We start from the raw sequence: 19,600 nt of genomic DNA on the forward strand, positions 1-19,600 counted from the left end.
AAAGAGAGATTTTTCTTTGTGCATCAACTAGGAACCACTGACTGCTGGCCTCTCGCATTTGGATGAAGGCTCTTGATTCCATTTGAATGTAGGGATGGTCACACAGTGTGTTTAATCATTGTATTTTTATGGCTTCCTAGTGATTCATTCTGCATAGAAAGGGTTCTCAGCTATTTTCTAGGATTTGGTACTGGGCTTAGTGAAGGCTCTGGACCATGGTGGTAGAAGCAGGGACTAAATGAGAAATGAGGTTTGCCAAGGCTCTTTTACATCAGGTGACAACTGACTTCCTGAATCTCATCCCATAAGCCAGAATCGGAGACCATGACAGCACCTTACATTTCCCTCTTCATGGCTTCTGGAAGCAGCCTCTGTGTTCCCGGAAATGATGCTGGCTTTAGCACATATCTCACCAGGACTGCCAGGAACAGCTGTCAGCACCACCTTCAGTTTCTCAGTGATCCAAGCAAGATAGCATCAACTCCCATCAGTTCAGTTCAGTTCAGTCGCTCAGTCGTGTCCGACTCTCCGCGACCCCATGAATCACAGCACACCAGGCCTCCCTGTCCATCACCAACTCCCGGAGTTCACTCAAACTCATGTCCACAGAGTCGGTGATGTCATCCAGCCATCCCATTCTCTGTCGTCCCCTTCTCCTCCCACCCCCAACCTTTCGCATCAGAGTCTTTTCCATAGATTTCAGTAAATATCTATTATTGCACAAGAAATGCCTGACTCTAACTTGTTGCAGTGATTTTCTCCCTGTGTGTGATGGTCACTTGACAGAACATCTGAATCACCTGTACTTCATATAAAAGATTTATTGTTCAAATCCAAAGAATTTCCTTGAATTTTGATTTATAATATTATTTTATTTATCTGTATGTGATTGTTTGAAAATATTTTTTAAAATTGCTGACATACTTGAGTTTTACTCTAGCTAATTAAGGTCATCCAGCAGTTTAGGCAGGGGAGTGTGAGGGGCTCCCCTGCTGCTCTCAAGCAGCATGTCGGATTCCTAGGACGGATGCTGTGGTGTACCTGAAACTGAGGCTTGAAACCACTGGTCCTCATTCTCCCGCTTCTGAAGTCCTGGGGTCTAAAATCAGTGTGTTCTCAGCACACACTTCCGCTGAAGGCTCTAGGGGAGAAAGCTTTGCCTCTTCCAGGCTTGGTGGTTCCTAGAGTTCCCGGGCTTGAGTCTTTACATGACTCTCTTCTCTGAATGTCTCTTCTCTTCTTCTGAGGATCCTAGTCATTGGGTTAGAACCCACCCAGAGTCAGTATGATCTTGTGTTAACTAGTTATATCTGTGACTTATTTCTAAATAAGGTCACAACCTATGATTAGACATGAATTTTCTTATGTGGAAGGGGGAAGTTTTCTTCAATCCAGGACAATCAGCAATCTTATAAGCCAAATGAAAAACTTTTACGAGTTTGGAGAGAAGTCATGGAAGTAATTTTGGTGTCTATTATTCAATTAATGCATAAAATGTATTTCAACAATCTGGTCATAAACATTTTTTCCTATGATAGATAAACTCTTCATTTGGTGGTGATGGTGGTTTAGTCACTAAGTTCTGTCTGACTCTTGTGACCCCATGGACTGTAGCCCGCCAGGCTCTTCTGTCCATGGGATTTTCCAGGCAAGAACACTGGAGTGGGCTGCCATTTCCTTCTCCAACTCTTCATTTAGTTTATCTCTAGAAATGTTTAATGATTCTTAAAAAGAATGAAATTATGCCATTAGCAGCAACATGAATGGACCTAGAGATTATTGCGTTGGGTGAAGTAAGTCAGACAAAGGAGAAGAAATATTGTATGACACCTCATATGCAGAACCTAAAAGAGACAACACAAATAAACTTATTTACAAAACAGAAACAGACTCACAGACTTAGAGAACAAACTTTTGGTCCAAGGTGGGAAGGTGTAGGAAGGGATAGTCGGAGAGTTTGGGAGAGAGGTTCTCACTACCCTATCTAAAATGGATAAACAGCTGACTATTACTTGATAGCACAGAAACTCTGCTCACTGTTACCTGGCAGCCTGAATGGGAGGGAAGTTTGGGAGAGAATGGATACATGTATATGTGTGGCTGAGTCCCTTCTGTTCACCCAAATCTATCACAACATTGCTTATTGGTTATCAGTTTAGTTCAGTTCAGTCGCTCAGTTGTGTCCGACTCTTTGCAACCCCATGAATTGCAACATGCCAGGCCTCCTGTCCATCACCAACTCCCAGAGTTCACTCAAACTCAAGTCCATCGAGTCGGTGACCACAATACAAAATAAAAAGTTTTAAAAATGTTATTTTAATAGCAGTTTAAAAACTATTTTAAACTATTATTAACAAAGTTAATTAACTAAGTTATTAACAAAGTTCAATATTCTATGTTAGATGCAGAACAAGTAAGTGTTTAGGAGTATACATCTTTATCTTAAATGAAAAAGCATAGAGAAATTACGCTTTGAAAGTGTTGGTTGCTCAGTCGTGTCTGACTCTTGCAACCCATGAACTGTAGGCCGCCAGGCTCCTCTGTCCATGGCATTTCTCAGGCAAGAAGACTGGAGTGGGTGCCATTACCTTCTCCAGGGGCTCTTCTCCATCCAGGGATCGATCCCGAGACTCCCACATTTTGGGCAGATTCTTGAGTGGCTTGCCATTGCCTTCTCCATCTGAACCTCCAGGGAAGCCCTAATTAAGCTCTGATTCATCTCACTAAAACAGATGATATTGGAGTAAAATATTAGTTTCATGTTTAGTACTTATCTTTTTTTGGTATTTTTTGTTTTTATTTCCCATGATCATATTGCTCTAACATTTCAAAGGTCTCTTTTGTATTGAGATGTAAGTACATTTACTCTTTTAAAAGATTCTCACATAGGCAAAGTGACATAACATGCACTCTTTCTGTTCAGCTGCTCTTTTTGCACAGTGTAGGGTGTAGGAGTTTTATCCATGTAGCTGTAGGAATCAGAGATTTCTGTTCTTTTGTTTCTATAAAAGTTCTGATAAAAGTTTGAGGCTTTGCCAGCTTTTCAGCCATTATGAATAAAACTTCAATGAACATTTGTATGCTAGTCCTTTTCTGGTGGTTGTAGTCATAGCTCTTGGGTAAAATCAAGCCATGGAATTACTAGATTGTCTGGTCAGTATACATTTGACTTTACAAGAAAGTACCAATATGAGTATCTTGCACACTTGAGAAAGACTTTCTCTAGAAGGGCATTTCTCAGCCATGGAGATTTTAAAGTTTTCTAGAGGAACATCACCCAGATAGCAGTGTTAGGAGACCCTAGCCTCCTGTCCCTCTAAGAGATCAAAAAGAAGACAATTCTTTTTGAACAAAAACAGTCCACAAAGAAGAAATGGTAGTGATGAGATGTGGCAGAGGTATCAGTGTGAGCTATAATGGTGATCACTTTGCAGAAAATAAGTGGATCAGATCCACACGTTGTCCATCTTCCTCTTGCTCAGTGTTATGGGTCAATTATATCTTAATAAAGATGGAAAAATTAAAATTACAAGACTGTTTTCCAAAGTGGTTGCAGCTTTTGTATCCCTATGAGATGTATAAGAGAGTTCTGACTGATCCATGTTCTCTTCACATGGGGTTTGAACTGTCTTTTTAGCTTTGGCTGGATGTGAGAGTTGGACTGTGAAGAAAGCTGATCGCCAAAGAATTGATGCTTTTGAACTATGGTGCTGGAGAAGACTCTTGAGAGTCCCTTGGACTGCAAGGAGATCCAACCAGTCCATTCGAGAGGAGATCAATCCTGGGTGTTCATTGGAAGGACTGATGCTAAAGCTGAAACTCCAATACTTTGGCCACCTCATGCGACGAGTTGACTCACTGGAAAAGATTCTGATGCTAGGAAGGATTGGGGGTGGGAGGAGACGGGGACAACAGAGAATGAGATGGCTGGATGGCATCACCGACTCGATGGACATAAGTTTGAGTGAACTCCGGGAGTTGGTGATGGACAGGGAGGTCTGGTGTGCTGTGAGTCATGGGATTGCAAAGAGTCAGACACGACTGAGCGATTGAACTGACCTGAACTGAACCCAATGGGGACCAGGTGGTATCCTGGGGAGAGGTATTTTGTATGAACATGAGATTTTTTTATTAAACTTCTATTATCTTTATTTTTTAAATCACATAAAATATTGATTTTCACTGTTCCATTCAAAAATAACCTTGTTGATGTATGACTGATGTAGAAAGTGCTGCACATGTTTAACATATGCAACTTCATGAGTTTTGAGATGGAATACATCTGTGAAACCATCACTCCAATCTATGTAGTAAACATGTCTGTCACCTCCAAAAATTCCTCCTGCCCTAAGGAGAACTATGTTTTAGGAAATGAAAACTGTCAATACTTGACATTTAAGTATTTGTGTATTTCAGGGTCATGTGTAGGCCTGCCCTTCTTACTCTACACTCCCCCAGTCTGATCCCATCTTTGCCTTCAGCTACAATTACCGTAGTTCTCTCAGTAACTCTATTATCTGTCTATTATCAGTATTGTCTGCCTTACCTGTTTAGAGATTCAGTTTGTATCCCACCTCTGAGTTCTAGGTTCTTATATTTAAGTTCTTAACGTGGGTTACAAAGCCTTTCACATGCTGGTGACAGTCCACCTCTTCAACCTCCTCATGCTCTGCTACTTTAAATTTTTACACATGCTGGGGCTTCCCTGCTGGCTCAGAGGTTAAAGCGTCTGCCTAGAATGCGGGAGACCTGGGTTCGATCCCTGGGTCGGGAAGATCCCCTGGAGAAGGAAATTGCAACCCACTCCAGTACTCTTGCCTGGAGAATCCCATGGGGGGAGGAGCCTGGTAGGCTATAGTCCATGGGGTCGCAAAGAGTCGGACACGACTGAGCGACTTCACTTCCTCATACATGCTGGGAGGGGTTGGGGGCAAGAGGAGAAGGGGATGACCGAGAATGAGATGGCTGGATGGCATCACCGACTCTGTGGACATGAGTTTGAGTGAACTCCGGGAGTTGGTGATGGACAGGGAGGCCTGGTGTGCTGTGATTTATGGGGTCGCGGAGAGTCGGACATGACTGAGCAACCGAACTGAACTGAACTGAAAGAGGTGGACACGACTGAGCGACTGAACTGAACCGATATATGATAATATCTTTCTAAATTATCTTTTCTATGTGTGGTGGTTCACTTACACTTTGTTGATAAGAAAAAAAAGGAAAAGCAATGAACGACATGAATAAATCATTGTTTTATTGATAATATATTTCACAAATTTCAAAAACTTTAGATATGTAAGTGTCCCACATATCACCTAAATTCAAATAAATGTGAGTGCCTAGGTGAAGAGTATATATGACTTATAGTATATATAATTTAGTATATGTAATTTTTGAAGTAAGAGCTATGATATTTCAAGCTTAGTAGAAGATAGAGTATAGAAATAATCTTTTTTTAATTAATTTATTTTAATTGGAGGCTAATTCATTTACAATATTGTGGTGGTTTTGGCCATACATTGACATGAATCAGCTAATCTTTTAAAATATATTGAACATTTTGTGCAAAGAGGAGCTTTCATGGGGAGACAGAGTAAGTTTACAGACGTTTCTAGAAGGAGAGAGAGAGACAGACGTAGTATTCATAGTTCCACCAGTACACGCTCAGTGGTGACTGTGAGACTGGAAAGGAAAACGAATCCAGGGAACCTGTTACACCAGCATTCACGCTCCAGGAGCAGCTCTGTGAATGTCCCCGAGTGTGGATGCTGGGCAAGGACGTCTAAGGGGAAGAGACTCGGCCACAGAAGAGAATGCTGTTGGTCTTGATGTGCTTGATGAGGAACAGGAAAGGGTGATCACAGCGGAAACTCTCATGAAACGGCGCTGATGAGACACTAACACTCACACCGGAAGCAGCTGCGGCCTCCGTGCCCTCCTCGGTCACCTCCACAAAGCACTTGTGGACGACCTTTGACACCACCAGATCGCGGCTCCCGGTCATGCCCGAGAAGTCGGCCACCCCATCACGGAAGGCGTCCACCATCCCCAGGGCCTGCAGTGTGGGCACGAGGTCGTAGCTCTCTGCCACTTTAAACCGAGGCAGGTATAAATCCACTTGTCTCTTCCCCATATTCTGTGGGCTCGTCCACTCTATCAACTTCTCAGCAGTGAGCTGATCTTCAAGCTGTAACAGTAGTAAAGGAGCAACTGTCAGGACTCTCAGTGGTCATGGAGCCCACCTAACCTTGGTTGGAAACATCTGGGAAACCTTTATTTTAACAGTAAACATGAATACAGGAGATTCAGTTTATTAGATTTTCTCTGAGGAAGAAAAGATAACAGTCATGAATATATATCATATGAGCAAATAAATGTTTTTATATATTTATAACTTGGCTATAGGTCCATGAATCAAGGCAAATTGGAAGTGGTCAAACAGGAGATGGCAAGAGTAAATGTAGACATTCTAGGAATCAGTGAACTAAAATGGACTGGAATGGGTGAATTTAACTCAGATGACCATTGTATCTACTACTGTGGGCAGGAATCCTTTAGAAGAAATGGAGTAGCCATCATGGTCAACAAAAGAGTCTGAAATGCAGTACTTGGATACAATCTCAAAAACGACAGAATGATCTCTGTTCGTTTCCAAGGCAAACCATTCAATATTACAGTAATCCAACCCTATGCCCCAACCAGTAATGCTGAAGAAGCAGAACTTGAATGGTTCTATGAAGACTTACAAGACCTTTTAGAACTAACACCCAAAAAAGATGTCCTTTTCATTATAGGGGACTGGAATGCAAAAGTAGGAAGTCAAGAAACACCTGGAGTAACAGGCAAATTTGGCCTTGGAGCACGGAATGAAGCAGGGCAAAGGCTAATAAAATTTTGCCAAGAGAACGCACTGGTCATAGCAAACACCCTCTTCCAACAACACAAGAGAAGACTCTACACATGGACATCACCAGATGGTCAACACCGAAATCAGATTGATTATATTCTTAGCAGCCAAAGATGGAGAAGCTCTATACAGTTAGCAAAACAAGACCAGGAGCTGACTGTGGCTCAGATCATGAACTCCTTATTGCCAAATTCAGACTTAAATTGAAGAAAATAGGGAAAACCACTAGACCATTCAGATAGGACCTAAATCAAATCCCTTATGATTATACAGTGGAAGTGAGAAATAGATTTAAGGGACTAGATCTGATAGATAGAGTGCCTGATGAACTATGGACAGAGGTTTGTGACATTGTACAGGAGACAGGGAACAAGACCATCCCCATGGAAGAGAAATGCAAAAAAGCAAAATGGCTGTCTGAGGAGGCCTTACAAATAGCTGTGAAAAGAAGAGAAGTGAAAAGTAAAGGAGAAAAGGAAAAATATAAGCATCTGAATGCAGAGTTCCAAAGAATAGCAAGGAGAGATAAGAAAGCCTTCCTCAGCAATCAATGCAAAGAAATAGAGGAAAACAACAGAATAGGAAAAACAAGAGATCTCTTCAAGAAAATCAGAGATACCAAGGGAACATTTCATGCAAAGATGGGCTAATAAAAGACAGAAATGGTATGGACCTAACAGAAGCAGAAGATATTAAGAAGAGGTGGCAAGAATACACAGAAGAACTGTACGAAAAAGATCTTCACGACCAAGATAATCACGATGGCGTGATCACTCACCTAGAGCCAGACATCTTGGAATGTGAAGTCAAGTGGGCCATAGCATCACTACAAACAAAGCTAGTGGAGGTGATGGAATTCCAATTGAGCTATTTCAAAATCTGAAAGATGATGCTGTGAAAGTGCTGTACTCAATATGCCAGCAAATTTGGAAAACTCAGCAGTGGCCACAGGACTGGAAAAGGTCAGTCTTCATTCCAATCCCAAAGAAAGGCAATGCCAAAGAATGCTCAAACTACCGCACAATTGCACTCATCTCACACGCTAGTAAAGTCATGCTCAAAATTCTCCAAGCCAGGCTTCAGCAATATGTGAACCGTGAACTTCCAGATGTTCAAGCAGGTTTTAGAAAAGGCAGAGGCACCAGAGATCAAATTGCCAACATCCACTGGATCATGGAGAAAGCAAGAGAGTTCCAAAAAAACATCTATTTCTGCTTCATTGGCTATGCCAAAGCCTTTGACTGTGTGGATCACAATAAACTGTGGAAAATTCTGTAAGAGATGGGAATATCAGACCACCTGACCTGCCTCTTGAGACATCTGTATGCAGGTCAGGAAGCAACAGTTAGAACTGGACATGGAACAACAGACTGGTTCCAAACAGGAAAAGGAGTACATCAAGGTTGTATACTGTCACCCTGCTTATTTAACCTATATGCAGAGAACATCATGAGGAACGCTGGGCTGGAAGAAGCACAAGCTGGAATCAAGATTGCTGGAAGAAATATCAATAACCTCAGATATGCAGATGACACCACCCTTATGGCAGAAAGTGAAGAGGAACTAAGAAGCCTCTTGATGAAAGTGAAAGAGGAAAGTGAAAAAGTTGGCTTGAAGCTCAACATTCAGAAAACTAAGATCATGGCATCTGGTCCCATCACTTCATGGGATATAGATGGGGAAACAGTGGAAATAGTGTCAGACTTTATTTTTGGGGGCTCCAAAATCACTGCAGATGCTGATTGCAGCCATGAAATTAAAAGACGCTTACTCCTTGGAAGGAAAGTTATGACCAACCTTGATAGTATATTAAAAAGCAGAGACATTACTTTGCCAACCAAGGTCCGTCTAGTCAAGGCTATGGTTTTTCCCGTGGTCATGTATGGATGTGAGAGTTAGACTGTGAAGAAAGCTGATTGCCGAAAAATTGATGCTTTTGAACTGTGGTGTTGGAGAAGACTCTTGAGAGTCCCTTGAACTGCAAGGAGATCCAACCAGTCCATTCTAAAGGAGATCAATCCTGGATGTTCATTGGAAGGACTGATGCTAAAGCTGAAACTCCAATACTTTGGCCACCTCATGTGAAGAGTTGACTCACTGGAAAGGACTCTGATGCTGGGAGGGATTGGGGGCAGGAGGAGAAGGGGATGACAGAGAATGAGGTGGCTGGATGGCATCACCGACTCTGTGGACATGAGTCTGAGTGAACTCCAGGAGTTGGTGGTGGACAGGGAGGCCTGGTGTGCTGTGGTTCATGGGGTCGCAAAGAGTCGGACACTACTGAGCGACTGAACTGAACTGACTGAACTTTACATATATACGCTTATATAGAAATGACTATACAAATTTATAGATGTGTATGTATATAAATATGCACACATAAATGAAACAACATTTGTTTCATGTGAAAGTCAGGTCTGAGTCTTTTTGTGACCCCATGGTCTGTATCCCTCCAGGCTCCTCTGTCCATGGGATTTCCCAGGCAGAAATACTGGAGGGGGTTGTCATTTCCTACTCCAGGGGATCTTCCTGACCGAGCAATTGAACCCTTGTTTCCTCTGGCTTCTGCATTGTAAGCGGATTCTTTACCAGTGAACCACTGATATTTAAGATATTGACGTTATTTTGTTGTTGTTGTTGTTCTATGCTGCCAGCCAGTACCACCAAACTATGAGCAGCCCACCCACACAAGCGCTGCATCACTAGGAGATTAAGCAATAGCATGGAGCACTGCAAGGGCCAGGTCTTACCTCCTGCAGACCATCTACTTCACTGGGCAGCAGCACCACCATGCTTAGCTCTTCGCCTTTGTACGGGATTTCCAGGATCTTGGCTCGCACGTCCTCCAGGGACCCGAAATTGAAATGATTGGTTTGTTTCATCATCTGCACAGCTTTGCTCGTATCCTGCAATAAATTCATGCGGCAGAAGGAGTGCCAAGTGAGCAGTAGTCCAAAAAAAAGATAATATTATTGAGATACCAAACTCAGCCTCCTAAGAGATGGTCTGGGAAATTTGTGTCTTAGAGATAAGAGTTTCTTCAAGGAATCCCAAGTAAATAAAGTTTAAAAAAAGGACAAGAAAATAAGCCTTGACAAATTCTATCTTCTATATGCTGCTGCTTATATATTAATTACTATGTATTTAAATTTCACTGTGCATGTGTAGCTACACTTTGTTATATACATAAATTACAGATAATACCTTGTTCAGCCAAAACTTTTCCTCCACAGTACTTTCTTTCTTAAATTCCTGGTTCCACCGCCCTTTGAAATAGACGGCGTTCACCAGAACCAGAGCAGTAGAGCTGTCGAGAGAGTCTTTGGGAAACAGATCCTTGATTCTTCCTGCAAAGACAGAAAACCAAAGGTCTGTCATGTAGGGCATGAGTGGTTTATCTGTCAGATGCTTTGAAAGTTACAAGTGATGATTAAATATTCACACAAGTCAGCCCACGAGGGACTCCCTGCCCAGTGGTTCACCAGGTGAGGCTTTGCTCATGGCCCCAGCCTGATGGATTCGCCTTCACGGAGATGCCCCTGCTCCTGACTGGGAAGGTGTTCAGTCTGTGTGTGTGGGGACCTCAGTCATCTCACAAGGAATCCTGATGAGCTGATTTCTGATGTTTAAGATGCCATGATATTTCTATGATATTTAAGATGCCATGCTGTGCTGAGGCCACGGACTGCAGCCCTCCAGGCTCCTCTGTCTTTGGGATTCTCTAGGCAAGAATACTGGAGTGGGTTGCCGTGCCCTCATCCCGGGGCTCTTCCTGACCCAAGAATTCTGGGTCATCAGTTCTGACAATACCTTCTTCATCAGAACTGATGAACAGGTCATCAACTCTGAAGAACTGATCTCAGCTGATCTTCACGGTCAGTTTTCTTTCTTCCCTTTCCCCCCTTCCTGTTCCCTCAATCGCTTAGTCTCTTGTTTCCATTGCCTGTCTTCTTCATTCTGCACACTGAGTTGCTGTAGGTTAAGCCTATATTTTGGAAGGGAGGTAGGATACGGTTCATAGGATGGAGACGTTGTCCAGCCCCCTCCCTGGGTGGGGAGGACACCTGTGACAATCCTGTGGGAGGGGGACGTGGGCCAGGAACCTCCTCCTGCGGGTGGTCGTTTCTGCAAGAAGGATGGTTTAAAGGAGAGCGGCTTGTTTCCCAGTTAAGAAAGCAAAAGTGAACTCTTCATATTTTCTCTTAGGGATTAGAATCCAGACGTTAAGCCTTTAAAGGAAAACTTCGGAATCAACCTGAAGTCTGAGCAGAGACTTGGGATCCACAAAGACACTGTCATCCAGACTCGGCTGTGCCTGCAGGGGGCTGGTCCTGGGAGCCTCCCCGCCTGTTTCTCTCTGCACTGACATGGACCGTCCACCCCCTGCAGGGCCTCCCCACCCGCTGCGATCTCGTCTCACCCCGCTCCTGGCAGCCCAGTTAGGGTCCAGCACTGTGTTCACCCACAGCGGGGACTCAACAGTGGTTTTAATGAGTGACTCTCTCATAACCTACCATTGGTTTGGCTCTCCACCCAGGAATTAATCATCTTTCGACTTTCCTCTGCAGCATTTTTAAAATCAGCAGATTCCACGGTGGCTAGATAAAATTTCTTAACATTATCCATGTATTCCTATGACATGAGCAGGAAGAAAGCAGGAATGAAAAGAATTTATCAGTAACTATGTAGGTATTCCCAAACTAAATTAAATTGTGTTAAATCCTGATCAAGCAGAGTTCTTTTTAAGCCAATCCCTAGCCCCCCCTCACTGGTGTGCTATCAGCCTCTGGACACTCCAGCGGGTGGGGTTGTGGTCTGGGAGCCCGGCGCCCCTGGGAGAAATGCCCAATGTGGGTCCCCAGGCTCCTCTGCACCCCTCCCAACCCCCCATTAGGAGATGAGGCCCGAGGAGCCGGGATGCAGACGAAAGGTGTGACAGACCAGGAAACTCACCTGGAGAAACGGAAACCCCTTTTCTCCATAGAGCCTGTTGGCGACACTCAGCTCATAGGCGTCAGTGGATTTCTTTAATTCCATCAGAAGCTTTTGAAAGTGATGATGAACTTTTCCTGGCTTTTCAACCTTCAAACACCAAAAAGTGAGCTCATTGGATTCTCTATCAATGTAAACACTACACCCCCAGAGGTCTGTTAGATCCCTGTGTAGAGGGTGGTATCCCCAGGGATGATGGTTGTGCTTATTTCCCCTAATTGGTGTGTTTTACTGGATATAACCTTCCTATGAGAGTCCCTTATACTGCAAGGAGACCCAACCAGTCCATTCTAAAGGAGATCAGTCCTGGATGTTCATTGGAGGGACTGATGCTAAAGCTGAAACTGCAATACTTTGGCCACCTCATGCGACGAGTTGACTCACTGGAAAAGACTCTGATGCTGGGAAAGGTTGGGGGCGGGAGGAGAAGGGGACGACGGAGAATGAGATGGCTGGATGGCATCACCGACTCTGTGGACATGAGTTTGAGTGTACTCCGGGAGTTGGTGATGGACAGGGAGGCCTGGCGTGCTGTGATTCATGGTGTCGCGGAGAGTCGGACACGACTGAGCGACTGATCTGAACTGATCTGATCTGAATCTTTATAGTCAGTCTTCCAGGTAATTCTTTCTTCCTGCTCAAACACATTCCACTCTTCTCTCTTTTGAACCACCCATGCAGCACCATTCCTCCACTGCATTGTGTTTTAGTTGTCTGCAATGGTTAGGGTAAACTTCTCAGCTAAAGTTCAGCTTCCTGCGGGCCAGACCCATAGTGCGTCTCTAAGAGTCATCACCTGTGTGAGAAAGTGAAATCTGCATATGGTCCTAGGTTATGACGGGAAGCCCTGTTACACTCCTGGTGGGACTGTTGACTCTGATCTACGGCTCTTCATGCTGATGGCCACACTTCTCTGTGTAGGAGCCGTGTGTGCCTGGGACACTGCTAGCAGCTGTGCACCAGCAGCTCTAAGTCTTTAGCTGAATTCACACAATGATAAGAGAGTGCAGAGAGCTAAGTAACTTCTCCAAGGAGACAGAGCCAGGTTTTCAACTCAGGCTTGTCTCAATCCAGAACCTTAAACTTGCTATCTAAGAGTTTTGGCCTAGTCTATAAACAATAGCTCTCAGTCAATCACTTTCCATAATATATTTTGATACCTACCTATTGGTCTTAATAATATGAACTAACATCATGATTTAATAGTATCAATAATAATATTAATATTATGAGTTAATTAATACTATCCAGTGAGAGTTGGACTGTGAAGAAAGCTGATCGCCAAAGAATTGATGCTTTTGAACTGTGGTGCTGGAGAAGACTCTTGAGAGTCCCTTGTACCACAAGGAGATCCAACCAGTCCATTCGAGAGGAGATCAGTCCTGGGTGTTCATTGGAAGGACTGATGCTAAAGCTGAAACTCCAATACTTTGGCCACCTCATGTGACGAGTTGACTCACTGGAAAAGAATCTGATGCTAGGAAGGATTGGGGGTGGGAGGAGATGGGGACGATGGAGAATGAGATGGCTGGATGGCATCACCAACTCGATGGACATGAGTTTGAGTGAACTCCGGGAGTTGGTGATAGACAGGGAGGCCTGGCGTGCTGTGATTCATGGGGTTGCAAAGAGTCTGACACGACTGAGTGACTGAACTGAATGTTAGAAACATGTTATAAATACTATAATTATTATTTTGCTATAATAATAATAATAAAATACATGATACATATCAGAGTTTTCATTTTCCTGGCACTGCTATTCTGTTTCACATGGATTTGTATATATTGCAGCAGACATTTTATTGTCCCCAGTTAATTGGGATGAAGTTACTGTGGCTCAGAGCAGTTGTATTTTCCACATTTGTCATTCCTGAACAACAGAGCGCAGTGTGAAGCCCCTCTGGGTTTCAGAGCCCTTCCTGTGAAGCACATGCTGCTCTGCTCTCAGGACAACAAGGGGGTGAAGTACACATGTGATATGAAATTAGCAGGAGCTCTGTCCACTGTGTTTCACTTAAGATGGCCCCGAGAAATGGACTTTTCCCACTTTGTCTGAAATTTCCAGTTTAAACCATGATCCTCTTGGATACATGATCTTCTAAATCCAGTGCTCTGTGACTCACATGATCATTTGTGGCTCCTCCTCTTGCGTTCTCTGCGATTTTACTGAAGTGAAGGACCTGGAGGAGACAGACAGTGGTGCAAAGAAGGGTCACCCTATATATCTGTGTGCATCACAGTTGATAAAAAAGAAAGAAAAAAGTCAGGAAGAAGAAAGGAAAGAAAGTGCAAACCAAGTACAAAACCAAACAAAAAACCCCAAACCATAGGGAACAAAGAAAAAGAGAAAGAAATATTCACTGCAAACACTTGCTTCTTAAAAAACACAATCTGTATGTGCAAAACGCAAAGCTGCTTGATCGCTGTCCACTTTAAAGAATCGTGTCTCATTTTACATTCATCGCTCAGGAAACATGGAAAGGTGTCTCCCATGGATTTTAGTCAGCGCCTCCCTTCCAGTGAGCTCTTCCTTTAGCGCCTCACCCCTGGCTGTTGGGCGATTGCAGGGGTTCATCCCAGCCCCCAGAAGAAGTCCAGGTACAGGAGGTGGGTGGGGAGCCCTGTGGGAGAGTATGCCCCCACAGCTCTGTGCCCACACAGTCGTGGGGCTGCTTGAGCTTCCCGTGGGACCCCCGGGGACAGCCAGGCCTGTGGTCATCTGCACTCCAGCCAGCAGACAAGCCACGCGAACCTGTGACGGAAAGGCAGCTGCCACCTACCTTCTGCATTTCTGATGCGGTGTTTTCTCGGGCCCCTAAGTAAGTCATGGCTAAGGCGGATGAGATACTGAAAGGGGACAGGAAGATGTTTTCCTTCTCTGATTTTCTGATCTGGTGGAACAGATCGATTGCAAGGTGGATGATTGCCTCACCGAGGGAACTCATGGTGGCTGGATGTGGTCTGGAAGTCCTGGAAGAGAAACAGACGCATTTTATAATCACTCTAGTGAAGGAAGGCTAGTCTGCAATGAGAATTTCTAAAAGAAATGCCTTATGTGTGGGTTGTGGATTTCTGGCAACTAAGATTTTTCTTTTTTATACATTTAGTAATTAGAAGACTTTTGAAATTAGGAATACTGGAGTGGGTTCCTATGCCTTCCTCCAGGGGATCTTCCCCACCCAGGGACTGAACCCACAGCTCTTATAGCTCCTGGATTGGTAGACTTGTTCTTTACCACTAGTGCCACCTGGGAAGCCTTTTTTATAGAAAACTTTTCTTAAATATAATAGAAACTTTATGTTATACATTTCATAATTAGGAGATGTACTTGTATCCATCTCATAATTAGACGACTATTGAACTTAGTATTTAAAGAAAAATTTTCTAAAAAACAATAGGGCATCTTTATTGTTTCTTCCTTACTGACTGTACAAGAGTGGGTAAAAAATGCTTTATAACAGATGTTTTGTTGTTGTTGTTCAGTTGGTAAGTAGTGTCCAACTCTTTCCACTCCATGGACAAGCTCCTCCGTCCTCCACTACCTCCCAGAGTTTGTTCAAATTCATATTCATTGAGTCCGTGATGCTGTATAACCATCCCATCCACTGCTGCTCCCTTTTCTTTTTCCTTTCAATTTTTCCCAGCCTCCAGGTCCTTCCCAGTGAGTTTATAACAGATTCGAAGGCAAAACTGATGTAGTAACATACAGCCATCTCCCATCATGTACCTCCGTGCCTTACATGAAGGATCTGTGGATGCTGGACAGCCTACCCCTGATACTTGTGCTCCTGAAGGAGCGTGGGTTTTCTTTTAGAAATAAGTAAATTACCTATGGACTAAATCAGGAGAAAAAGTTCTTTTACTGTGGCAGAATATGTAAAATACCATCATACCAAATGAAATATTTAATACACGCATGATAAAACATCACGTTCATTATTATTTAAAGAAAGGATTCCTGTAGTTACGCAGAGCAGATGGAAGCACTTACCTGTGTTCCTGGAGGAAGCAGAGGTGGGCAGGCAGCCTGTAAGCCTGTGTGCCAGGCGTGCTTAGCCCTGAATATATACCTCTACCAGCCGCCTCCCGTTCCTCAAGGCATCTGGTATTTCAAGTAGATCAACTTCTGATTTCTTCACCAGTTATCTTCAACTTCATGGGGAAGAAGTCTCCATGAGTCAAGACAAGATTATTGACCAACTCCTGGACGTCCTTTTCTTCTACCGAAGAATTTGTAACCTACCATCCCTGGCTCATATGAAACGCATGTACGTGCCTTTGCGACACCAGTGACAGTACACTTATGTTCCAGCTTCTTCACATGCCCTGAGGAACTAGGTCCAGCCAGAAATAACCCTTAGAAATCTTTCTTCTCTTGTTAATACATGTTGACTCATATTTAAGACCACTTCTAACACAAACAATTGAAAAGCTGACATTTTTTAAGTTCTGAAAAGGCTTGTTTCTTTAAAAATATTTTGTATACCCAGGAAAATAGCTCAACGTCTCAGTTTAAGAGAAATTGGCAAAGTGTGTCAGCTGTAGATGGAGACCAGGTATGATTTGCCTCCCTTCGAGGCTGGACCCTGGTGCGGTCCTCCCCGTGACCCCATTGTCCTTGCGGTTAATCCCAGCTGTGCCCTGACTGCTAAGGTCAGAGGGTAGCTCATTTTCCAGCAGACTCACTTGCTCTCAGTGAGAAGAACAACAGATACAAACAGGACCCATTTTAAGGGCAGTTTTCTAATGTTTTCGTATGAAGATTTCTGAGAAAAGTAAATAGCTTGAGCTCCAGAACTACAACATTTCTCAATCATCCTGATCTGCAGCACACCCACTTCCGATTCATGACCAGAACAACAGAATCAAATGTCTGTAAGAAAAAGAGAAAAAAGTGTGTTCTTTGAATGGCATGGCTGAGTCTCATCACTGGAGTCTCATCTCTTAAAGCATCCGGTGTTCCTGTAATAGAATAATATTAAAAACTAATAACTATTTACTGAGGGGGTTTTATATTCACCCAGTTTCCTCTTTAGTACCATATTTAGGTTGGTGAGTTTGTTTTCCCCATTTCACGGATAACAGAAATGAGCCACAGAGTGACTGAACAGAAGCCCAGGTGTCTAAGGTGGTGAATTGCCCAGGTGAGCTCTCCAGTCAGGTAGCTGGTTCCAGGAGGCTGCGTGTGTATCCATTCCCCCCAGGGAGGTGTAGACAGACTCTGGGCCTTTACTGACAAATCTCCTTGTGTTTAGATGAAAAGAATCTGTGTCTTCTGCCCTCTCAGTAGAGATCATGTTTTCCCACAAAATCTGAAGGGGTGGGAATGTGTCCCTAATTTCTCCTCCAAGGACCCCACAGTCATTAGGGAGGAAGGCAGGGTTTCAGACACTCTTTTAGGGTTGTGTAAAATTTAGCAATTTCAGTGTGGATGTATGTTTTAATTTCTTAGGCATATACTTAAGAATGAAATATGTGGGTCAACTGTAAGTTTACACTTGCTTGATTGATTGGTCGATTGTTACTCAGTGATTGATTTAGAAGAACTACCAGCCTGCCTTCCCCAGCAGCTGCACCGGTTTACTTTCCCACCAGGAGGCCAGGAGAAAGCACGCGTGTGTGGGCTGCCAGTGCTCTCCGCACCCCGGCACTCAGCACTGTGCTTGGTCCAAGTCTGCAGTCCCAGCACATCACTCACTCACAGCAAGACTCACCCACCACAGAGCCCCGGAAGCACAGGGATGGAGGAAGGCGAGGCCTGTGTGTCTGAACCGGAAAGATGATTCCTGAGCTCAGCCCTGCTGCTCTCAGGGCTCCTCCTGGTTACGTGTGTCCTGACCCCCGAACAACTCTGGAGGTCAGAGAGCCCTGAGCTGAGACTGGGTGGGCTGAGCGAGGATGGAGTCTGCTGGAGGCTGCTGGGGGAGCCGAGTCTAAAGAAGAAGGAAAGAGCAGGAGAAAAGACCGGGAGAAAAGCAACAAGCACGAGGGCTAAGAGCTCCCAGTCACGGCTGCGCCGCGGGCGCTGTCAGAGAGCGGGGCCCCGGCCGGAGCAGGATGGACGTCTTTGGGCTCAGAGAGAAAGGGCTGTGAGCCCAGAGACAGAAGCCAGGAGCCCTGGCTGGGCCTGGAGGAGCCCAGGGGACTCAAGGGAACCACACTGAGCTGATTCCTCCTGTGACTAAGTTACCGAGGCTGGTGGTGCAGAGGCTGGCTTTGAGAAAGAGGCACTCACTGAAGAAGATTTTGTTCTGGAGGAGGAAATGGCAACCCACTGCAGTATTCTTGCCTGGGAAATCCCACAGACAGAGGAGTCTGTCGGGCAACAGTCAGTCCACAGGTGGCAAAGAATGGGACACGACTGAGTATATGTGCAAAGCAAAGGATTTTGCTTAAATTTAGAGGCAACTTTGGTTCAAATGAGAAACCACAGCACATCTTTCTCCCCCTCCTTTTCTAAAGTGCCCCTGGCAGGTATCAGACAAGGTGAAGACACCATGATGTCCCACAGTGCCACAGGACACTCAGCACTTCTCAGACGGTGTTGCAAGTCAGTACTTGCCAACCTGTCTTTGGGTATTTTCTAAATGTACCAACATCATTGGCGTCATGAATCCCGGAATCCAATAAAACTGAAGAGGAAATGACACGTCCAGGAACCATCCCACTATTTCTAATACCTGTGTGCTGCTGCTGCTGCTAAGTCACTTCAGTCGTGTCTGACTCTGTGTGACCCCATAGATGGAAGCCCGTGTAGGTTGCTTCAAAAATAGCTCAGTTTCCCTACTGTTTTCCTCCTTCCTTGTGAAGGGCGTGAAGATTCATCAGCTTTACTGAGGTGCACATTCTAGGGGGCATTTTATCTCTTCCTTCTTATTACGTATGTGGTTATACCCATCTGCAGGTAAATTGGTTACTTGAGAAAATCCTTCAAGCTTTCAATAATAGGATGTATGCCGATTACTGTTTCAATATTCTCATACAGATACAGATCTGTACAATGTGAGTAGCATCTGAACAGGATGAATCAGGTTTACCTTGATGTCCCTTAGTACAGATACAGATCTGTACAATGTTAGTGGCATCTGAACAGGATGAATCAGATTTACCTTGATGTCCCTTCGCTGGGGAATGGCCTTGTCTGTAGGTGTGTCATGGCACACTGAGGCAGTGCATTCTCCACCACCTGTCTGCCCACTCCCGTGCCTCCAGTCCCACTCGGGACAGTCACCCTACCCCATGCTTAGCGCCACCCAACCCTCTCTCACATCTGTGTCTAGAGCCATTTCTACAAGCCTTCCTTTCAGCAGTCTTCTGTTGACATTTAACGTTCCAATTGATTTCGTGTGTGTTTGCTAAGTCACTTCAGTCGTTTTCCACTCTTTGTGACCCTACGGGCTGTAGCCCACCAGGCTCCTCTGTCCATGGGGATTCTCCAGGCAAGAACACTGGAGTGGGTTGCCATGCCCTCCTCCAGGGGATCTTCCCGACCCAGGAATTGAACCTGGGTCTCTTATGTCTCCTGTGTTGGCAAACTGGTTCTTTACCACCAGTGCCAACTGGGAAGCCCCTTGAATTGATTAGTATTACATATTAAGGAAGGACTGAGTAAGTCCTTAGTCAAAATTTTATTCAATAACTTCTTATCATATCAGAAAAATCGCACTACCTCCCAGATTTGCTTTTATGGGTCTCTTAA

The 19,600-nt window shown here is 44.3% G+C and overlaps 1 protein-coding gene across 2 annotated transcripts; it reads right to left on the reverse strand.

Moving 5' to 3' along the window:
* Positions 1 to 5,247: 5,247 nt before the first annotated feature.
* On the reverse strand, positions 5,248 to 16,007 carry LOC129549909 (serpin B3-like). 2 transcript variants are annotated; one of them, XM_088833408.1, is made up of 8 exons: positions 15,893 to 16,007; positions 14,682 to 14,871; positions 14,025 to 14,081; positions 11,861 to 11,989; positions 11,422 to 11,539; positions 10,112 to 10,254; positions 9,658 to 9,813; positions 5,249 to 6,187 (listed from the first exon to the last, which is right to left on the reverse strand). In XM_088833408.1, the coding sequence occupies exons 2-8, from the start codon at positions 14,844 to 14,846 to the stop codon at positions 5,783 to 5,785; spliced, it is 1,173 nt and encodes a 390-aa protein (XP_088689534.1). In that variant the 5' UTR covers positions 14,847 to 14,871; positions 15,893 to 16,007; the 3' UTR covers positions 5,249 to 5,782. The 2 variants fall into 2 exon arrangements, with proteins under 2 accessions (XP_055273480.1, XP_088689534.1); XM_055417505.2 differs by lacking the exon at positions 14,025 to 14,081 and having other exon boundaries at positions 5,248 to 6,187.
* Between the last annotated feature and the right edge of the window lie 3,593 nt (positions 16,008 to 19,600).

The sequence above is a fragment of the Moschus berezovskii genome, chromosome 28 (assembly GCF_049115385.1).
Source record: "Moschus berezovskii isolate FMDL1 chromosome 28, NW_MosBer_1.0, whole genome shotgun sequence".
In the NCBI taxonomy this organism is placed as follows: Eukaryota; Metazoa; Chordata; class Mammalia; order Artiodactyla; family Moschidae; genus Moschus; species Moschus berezovskii.